This window comes from Haliotis rufescens, unplaced genomic scaffold, assembly GCF_023055435.1.
Source record: "Haliotis rufescens isolate VD_foot unplaced genomic scaffold, xgHalRufe1.0.p SCAF_17, whole genome shotgun sequence".
In the NCBI taxonomy this organism is placed as follows: domain Eukaryota; kingdom Metazoa; phylum Mollusca; class Gastropoda; order Lepetellida; family Haliotidae; genus Haliotis; species Haliotis rufescens.
The window spans coordinates 28949470-28958198 of record NW_025963857.1 but is presented as its reverse complement, the minus strand read 5'-3'; the positions used below and the strand labels follow the sequence as shown (position 1 = coordinate 28958198).

Below are 8729 nucleotides of genomic sequence, written 5' to 3'. Positions count from 1 at the left end.
CCAGGAAGCGAAACGCAGCCTACCCCGGGTGCTCGTCCAAGTTGCGGTATCTGTAAAGGTAACACGATAGATGTCTGTTAAAATACAACTGGAATAAGTTGTTTTCAGATTCAATCCACACAGGCTCGTGTTAAAACCACCCATATATTTGAAATATAGTCGACATCAAGGGAAATTGAAGTTCAATAACGAAAGTAGCTTGAACATTCCTCGAGTCCTGACTTGCAGGTTGAAATAAGTGTAGCATGTTAACAGATGTTGAATGTACTGTTAGGTCTCTTCAAAACGACGCAACCATATATCGCACGTGTTTGTTTCTAGAATCCAAGTGTGAACAGATGTATGCAGTGGTGGCAGTGTTTACACAAGCGTCGCAAATTTGTATATGAATATTAGAGTTATGTCCCTTTATCAGTTTACCATTGTACTGGGCACGGGACCAGTAGCTGAACATGGAATCAAAATAGTGTGTGTGTGTGTGTGTGTCTCTGTGTGTGTGTGTATGTATGTATGTATGTATGTATGTATGTATGTATGTATGTATGTATGTGTGTCTGTATGTCTGTATGTCTGTATGTATGTCTGTATGTCTGTCTGTATGTATGTATGTGTGTCTGTATGTATGTCTGTATGTCTGTCTGTATGTATGTATGTATGTGTGTCTGTATGTATGTATGTATGTATGTATGTATGTCTGTATGTATGTATGTCTGTATGTATGTATGTTTGTATGTATGTACCTATGTATGTATGTATGCATGTACGTGTGTGTGTATGAGAGTATGTACGTGTGTGTGTATGTGTAATTATGTGTGTGTGTCAGTGTGTGTCAGTGTGTGTGTCAGTGTGCGTGTGCCTGTGTGTGTGTGTGTGTGTGTGTGTGTGCCTGTGTGTGTGTGTGTGTGTGTGTGTGTGTGTGTGTGTGTGTGTGTGTGTGTGTGTGTGTGTGTGTGTGTGTGTGTGTGTGTGTGTGTAATTATGCATGTATGTGTGTGTGTTTATGTGTGTGTGTTTTATTATGATCACTGCAAGAATAGATCATTGGAGATACATAGCACCATGAAATATATTTTCATAAACTCGTACTGAAGACATAAGTAAGTCGGACTATTTCTTTTCATCAGAAATGGCCACCGCAAAGAAATTGACGGACAACCATCTGACATGTGTCATCTGTACAGAGGTGTTCACAGACCCTGCCACACTTCAGTGCAATCACACTTTCTGTAAGTCCTGTTTGCTGAAATACACCAAAACACAGCCTAAAGCAATTCAAGCCAAGTCTATTCCATGTCCCTCCTGTAGACAACTGACGAGGGTGACCAACCCTGACAGTCCAGTAGAGAAGTGGGTCAGTCAGCTGAAACCAAGCCATGTCATCCAGGGGCTGATGGACGATTTGGGGGAATCGTCAGGTAGGGAAATTTGAAACGTTTTCATGTCTTGCACACCAAGGTATTGGAAATGCAGTTTTTATATTTATTAAAGTGAGAAGGGTTGAGTTCGAAGTGAGCTGGTTTATATTGACATTTATACACCTAACAACTATGGCTCGTAAACATACAGTATGTATTTAAAGTTGTAGTATGTGGTTGTGTGTTCTAGAAATTGTAGTTTTTGCAACATGCTGTGCTTTATGTTTAGATACCTGTAGCGTGTGCAAAGTAGATGGGGAGACAACTCCAGGTACAATGTGGTGCACCATTTGTGACGATGTCTTTTGTGATGGATGTCTCAAGTTACACAAGAAGATGCCGCTGTCACGTGACCATGAAGTGATTGACTTACGTATCCATAGTAACTACAAACCAAAGGCACACCGCTTTATGTGCAGAATTCACAAGGATGAGAAGATAAAACTGTTTTGTAAAGATTGCAGGATGGCAATTTGTACTGTATGCTGCAGTATCAAACACAGGAAGTGTGATGATGTTGAAACCATAGATACAATGACGCCTCTTGTGAAAGAAAGTCTGATAACTGAAACTAGAAACCAAGAGAAAAAAATTAAAACTTACACTGATAATATTTCTTCAACAAATTCGAAAATTGAAAAGCTATCGACGAACGCACGGGAGATGAAAGACCAAGTTCAGAAAGTACGCATGGCAGCTGTAGACGTTCTTCTGAGAAAAGAAAAGAAACTGCTGGATCGTATCGACCAACTCACTGAGACACATGTACATAAATTGAAAGCCCACAGAAAGTCCCAGGAGATTGAGCTCAAGATGCATCAGCAGCGGTATGAGTTCACAGACAAAGCCGTAACGTCAAACTGTGTAGCAGACATGTATGATATATATGAGACTGTGGCCGTAGCATCCAGAGATGAGGACACAAGTGAGGACAAGAGACCAATACCATCCACCATTGTCTTCACACATGACACAGATAAACTGATGAGATCTGTGGATGAGGTGCAGCTGGGGGAGGTCAAGGTTGTTCAGGGTGTGAGTGACCGGACGCCTTCTCCTGTTCTCCTGCAAACAATAGACATCTTGACCTTTTACGATAGTTTATTAGATGTTGCAGTATTAGTTGTTGATGGTATCAAGGTAACTGTTGTGATAGATAGGTTTAATAGTAGACTTAATGCATGTTATACTTCAAACAAAACACTCATCAAGAAATATCTCCAGCTTCCTACTGGTCCAAGGCGAGTGGCACAGGTGGGCGGAGCTCAGGCAGCTGTTACTCTGCCAGACACTCAACAAATAGCTTTCATCAACTTTAACCCTGAACCTTCTTTACTCTCAACTGTGAAGACAAAGAGGAAGTATTATGGGTTAGCCTGTCTGAACTCTTCACAACTGGTAGCAGGTGGTGACGACAGTCGTGCCTCTGTTGACGTGCTGGATATGAAAGGGAATGTACTGAAATCTATCAACACAGGTGTGATAAAGAACCCATCCTATATTCATGTCACCAGAAATAACAACTTGATATTCAGTGATGAGGAAGTAAAATCTCTGGCATCTGTGACCAGTGATGGCGAAGTTGTTTTCACCTACACCCCTACAGGAGATAAAGCTCTGGTATATGCTCGAGGTGTCACAACAACCATCACAGGAGACATCCTGTTTGTAGACACGGGCACCAACAGGGTGATTCAGCTGACAGAGTCGGGGCAGTTTGTCAGAGATGTTCTCACACAACTTTATGGCCTTGAGCGTCCTCGTGGTATCTGTCTGGATGATGATGGTTTGCTTTACGTTACCGACGATGGACATGTGAAAGTATTCACCTTTGCGAAGGATTGACTGAAATAGACATTACTCTGTCATGTAGACGCTAGCTTTGAGCCACACATACGCTGTATATAAGACCTAATTGATTGCAAATCGCCAAACTGCTTGTAAAACTGTGCTGAATGAACCGGACATGGGAGTGAATTACTTTTGGGGACAACGACTGTTGTGTTTGACGTGCGTTTAGATGGGTTGAGAACACACAAGGAGTGCTGGACAGGTACACTTGCAGCTGATTGTTTCAACATCGCTTCACACGATCCCTACATGTGACTCCTGCGATAGGACCGCATCCGTGGTCTAGTGGTAGAGTGACCGCCCGGAGAGCGGAAGGTCCGGGGTTCGATCCCCGGCCGCGTTATACTGCGTTATACTGTGTCTGAGTGGAGTATGCATGTTTAACTGCGGCATGGTATCTCAGTGAGCTATCACTATAAATCGGCATCAGTCCGGACTAGTACAAGGAGACACACACATACGTGCATGTACGTTGCTATATTGCCTGCGATAGTTATTCAATCTGTCCAGAGGTTCGCATTTGGAAGACAAAATCACACTTGAAAGTGATGAAATGGTTGTAATGATATGTTATTTTGAAGAATTGAGAGTAAAAAGCGTCAACGCGGTATACTTTGGTGTACGCTTAGCTGGGATGAATAATAATCAAAGGGACAAAAGAAGGTATACCGATCGGGGTTTTTTTTGTAATTGAAAATGTAAAGAACAGTTGTTAATTTTGATAATTTCTATTTAACCATCACTCATTCCTGCAAAAGTGTGTGAAACGCCATCTGTGTCTGGGTAAATGTGTGTAAACAAATTCAGTGAAGACTGACGCAAGAAATGAATTTGCAACCACATGGCCCCTACCATGTTTGAAATGTTGTAAACAAGTTTATTGTTTTTCAAAGATGAGATGTCCGAGATGCTCATAACCTCTTGTGTATTATGCGATTTTTAATTTTTTTATTTTTTATTTTATTTTAAAAGTTTTCCATCAAATTATATCTAACACCAAAAAACATGTAGAAGTATATACTAGGTTTATATTGCTCCTCAGTTCAGATGGCTTCTGCATGTATCGCACCCACTATAAGTTGTTAGAAATTACCTTTAATGCCAGTGCTTATAGTTCAAATATAAATTTATCAACATTTACATGAATTTCGAATGATATGGCCATGACTTGGAATACATGAACTTTGTTGTTTGCATTTGTAACTTTCGGTATTAATGACAATTAATCAATCAATTTAGAGACATGTGAGTATGATGGAACTACTTGTAAATGAACAAACCATTTACAAGTAATTTTAAATGTTGAATGAGTCTTTTCAATCCTGTCTTTCCTTGTTATTTAAACTGTCTGAGATATAAGTTTATAAATTTATTGCGACGCCTGTGTTTATTTAGGTGGACTCAGAAAGATATATTTCTGCATTTGATTAACAACATGCACGTATTTGTCCTTTTCATGTGTTTAGTTTACTCATGTAACACTTGATCAATTCCCTTGTGGTTACTGACTACCACTGCAAACAGGAAGACGTCGTTTGTGGTGGTCATTGGACGAAATATGAAAATCAATTCAATAAAAAATGCAATAAGCACCTTCAAATGCATCCATTATCTGTCATCAGTAGTGTTCTGTTGAGCAACAGAGTTAGTGAGTGAATTTATTTTAACGCCTCTTTGAACATTATGTCAGTTATATCATGGTGAGTCAGGTTGATGTGGGAGAAGAGCACGAGGTGAGGTAAAATTGGGTTTAGCGTCGCGTCCAAGATTATTGCACTGATATAGCGACGTGCATGTGTGTGTGTGTGTGTGTGTGTGTGTGTGTGTGTGTGTGTGTGTGTGTGTGTGTGTGTGTGTGTGTGTGTGTGTGTGTGTGTGTGTGTGTGTGTGTGTGTGTGTGTGTGTGTGTGTGTGTGGAAATGTGTGTGTGTGTGTGTGTGGAAATGTGTGTGTGTGTGTGTGTGTGGAAATGTACTTGTACAAGTCCGGACTTATGCCGATTTTTAGTGCTAGCTCATTGAAATACCATGCCGCAGTGAGGAAAGCATGAAATGAGACTGGAGCACAGATATCGTACTGACAAACCAAGACAACAAGAAATCTGGGCGAACCGGGATTCGGGATGTGGTCTGCATAAGGGACGTAACTATGGAAGAACTAGTAAATGTGTTGGTGTTGACTTGAGAAATATGGTTGAGTTTAAAACTGATTATTCCATATAACAGCGTAGTTTCTTTGTTCTATAATTCGAAGCTGTCTTCCTTCTTTTACGCGACACACACACATTCATGATGTAACCATAACGGCACTGTGTTTGTCTAGTCAGTATTGATTCAACGTCCGTGCATTAACAGCTGATATGTCGGTGTCGGTGTCATTCAGTGTGAAAGTGTTTATGAGTTGTGGTCAGGTGAAATGGGGTTCAACGTCGAGTTCAAGATTATATCACTTATATTTCGACTTGCATGCAACTCTCTCTCTCTCTCTCTCTCCCCCCCCCCCCCCCCCCCCCCCCTCTCTCCATCTCTGTGTCTCTCTCTGTGTGTGCTTGTACTAGTCTGAATTCAGGCCCTGTTTATAGTTTAACATGAATACCCCACTCAGACACAGTATACTGACTCTGAGCAGACCATTCCTTATTGTAGCCTCTCAATGCAGAGCGCCAGGCAGGACAACAAGAAGTACCATCTTTTGACGTCTTTTAGTGTGACACATCCGGAGGTCGTATCCCTACCTCTCTCCGGGCGGACACTGGCCACTAGACCACGGAGGCGGTCGAAAGTGTTTCCGAACAGTGGACTGATCATTATGATTATGAATTGGTTTTGTCGCTTTTATTTGCAAAGGGTTAATGAAGTGTTTACAAATGATGCCTAAACGCTATGTCTATTTCTACACACTACTTTGATATGTAACAGACGTCGAAGCTTAAGGTGTAGCGTCTTCATTCATGTCGGATACATGCACATGTATGTTGTGTGGGGAGAAACTATGTGCTGAAGGAGTATAATGGACGTTTACCTTGATCGCTGAATTTATTTGTTCCTTGTCATTCTGGAATCAAATAATTGGCTTTGATTCTTTTGGTATCATGTGGGAATTAACCTTGAATACTTGTTTGCGTATTGTAACAGAAAATGTCATAACCTCCATGGCCATTATCCACATGGTCCCGATAAAACTGATTTCGTGTAACAATGCATCTTTATTATATTGAACAGTTATGTATTTGTAATTTGCATCCGTTTACATAAGGTAAAGGTAAGGCGTAATACTAGGTAGAAACCGTTGGCATGGTTACAGAACACAACTGGGTGATAGTAATCTAAATTAGAAAGACATGTTTGTTAAATGATATTCAACATATTGAATGCTGATTCTTGGCCAGATTTAATTAACAAAACGGTATATAATGGGGAATTAAGTGGTTTTCAAGAACAGTTCATTGTTCCCTTCCATTTAATGTATCTCTGTTATCAAAGAGTGAGTGTTGTTTAACGCCGTTTTTAGCAATATTCCAGCAATGTCACGGCTGGGGACAACAGAAATGGACTAAACACAGTGTACCAATGTGGGGAATCGAACCCGGGAACCACTACATATATAAAATGACGAACAAAAGAAACACAGTGACTGGCCAATCACAACTGAAGTATTTATGCAATTGAAAGGTTACAATAAAGAAATATGTTTCAGTGTGAGTTGGCACTGGATGATTTCTCAGTTTTCCTGTTTGAATGTCGGAATGCTATACAAAGTGTACCTTATGTCAGAGTACTTCTCTGAGAATATTAACAGAATAGTTGGAAAACTACCCTCCCAGTCAATATCAGAAGTTCAGGGGTCTTATACAGAATTTGGGGGAGAGGGAGACAGTAGTGAATTTTGACAGTCTCGTTGACTTGTGAAGAAAGAGACCAGAAAAGCGCATGACCCCATGTTTGGACAAGAAGCTCTCAGAAAAGACGAGAACATGTGAAAGTGCACTATCTGCGAACAAGACTAAGTTTACCTTGCTGCTAATTAGGTTAATACACTTGCCGACAGAGTGGCAGGTTGGAGTTTATGCCTCTATTATACCAGATCATTGCGAAAACCTTGTTTGTATTTGTGATCCCATGTGCAAAATGACAAATGTCTTCTGACTTGGAGCAATATGTGAAGGTATAATTTCTACAGTTTTCTTGTTGTTAGAATTGACATTTTCTCTGCTAAGAACAACGCAACAGCTTGTTTATTCTGTTTATTTCAACATAAAACGAATATATTTATAAAATGATTCATTACAAATATAATTTGAATGATTCATGATTTATTGTACTGTGTACTGTGTATTTTATATATTATAGTATTTGAACATGGCGCACAGTACTTCACATATGACGTTGTTATTCCAATAATGTTTCGTCACAATAAACTCTCATAACATGTTATATCTGCTGACTGCTCACCATAGATCTGAGAAACTGTGTCACAGTGTACGAGATTCGCGTGTCACGTGATCACATACATTCCCCCCGATGGTTTGAACATGTCACGTGATCATCAGTGCAAGCTGAGGCAACAACCAGGAAGTGAAACGCAGTCTACCCCGGGTGCTCGTCGACGCTGCGGTATCTTTGAAGATAACACAATAGATGTCTGTTAAAATGTAACTGGAATATGTTGCTTTCGGATTCATTGCACACAGGCTCCTGTTAAAACCACCCATATATTTGAAATATAGTCGACATCAAGGTAAATTGAAGTTCAATAACGAAAGTGGCTTGAAAATTCCTCGAGTCCTGACTTGCAGGGTGAAATAAGTGTAACATGTTAACAGATGTTGAATGTACTGTTATGTCTCCATTCAAAACGACGGAACCATATATAGCACGTGTTTGTGAGATCTAGAATCCAAGTGTGAACACATTTAAGCAGTGGTGGCAGCGTTTATACAAGCGTCGCAAACATGTATATGAATATTAGAGTTATGTCCCTTTATCAGTATACCATTGTACTGGACACAGGACCAGTAGCTGAACATGGAATGAAAATGGTGTGTGTGTGTGTATGTGTGTCTGTATCTATATCTATATCTATCTATATCTATATCTATATCTATATATATATATATATGTATGAGTGTGTGTGTGCCTGTGTGCACATGCATAAGATTGTATATGTGTGTATATGTGTGTATCTGTTTGTGTATGTATGTATGTATGTATGTATGTATGTATGTATGTATGTATGTATGTATGTATGTATGTTTGTATGTATGTATGTATGTATGTATGTATGTATGTATGTATGTATGTATGTATGTATGTACGTGTGTGTGTATGTGAGTATGTACCCGTGTGTGTGTGTAATTATGCATGCATGTGTGTGTTTGTGTGTATGTGTTTTATTATGATCACTGCAAGAATAGATCATTGGAGATACTTAGCACAATGAAATATATTTTCATAAACTCGTACT

The 8729-nt window shown here is 39.8% G+C and overlaps 1 protein-coding gene across 1 annotated transcript; it reads left to right on the top strand.

Moving 5' to 3' along the window:
- On the top strand, positions 1 to 3606 carry LOC125381203 (protein wech-like). Its single transcript, XM_048397837.1, has 3 exons — positions 1 to 58; positions 1125 to 1415; positions 1645 to 3606. The coding sequence occupies exons 2-3, from the start codon at positions 1127 to 1129 to the stop codon at positions 3258 to 3260; spliced, it is 1905 nt and encodes a 634-aa protein (XP_048253794.1). The 5' UTR covers positions 1 to 58; positions 1125 to 1126; the 3' UTR covers positions 3261 to 3606.
- The last annotated feature ends 5123 nt before the right edge of the window (positions 3607 to 8729 follow it).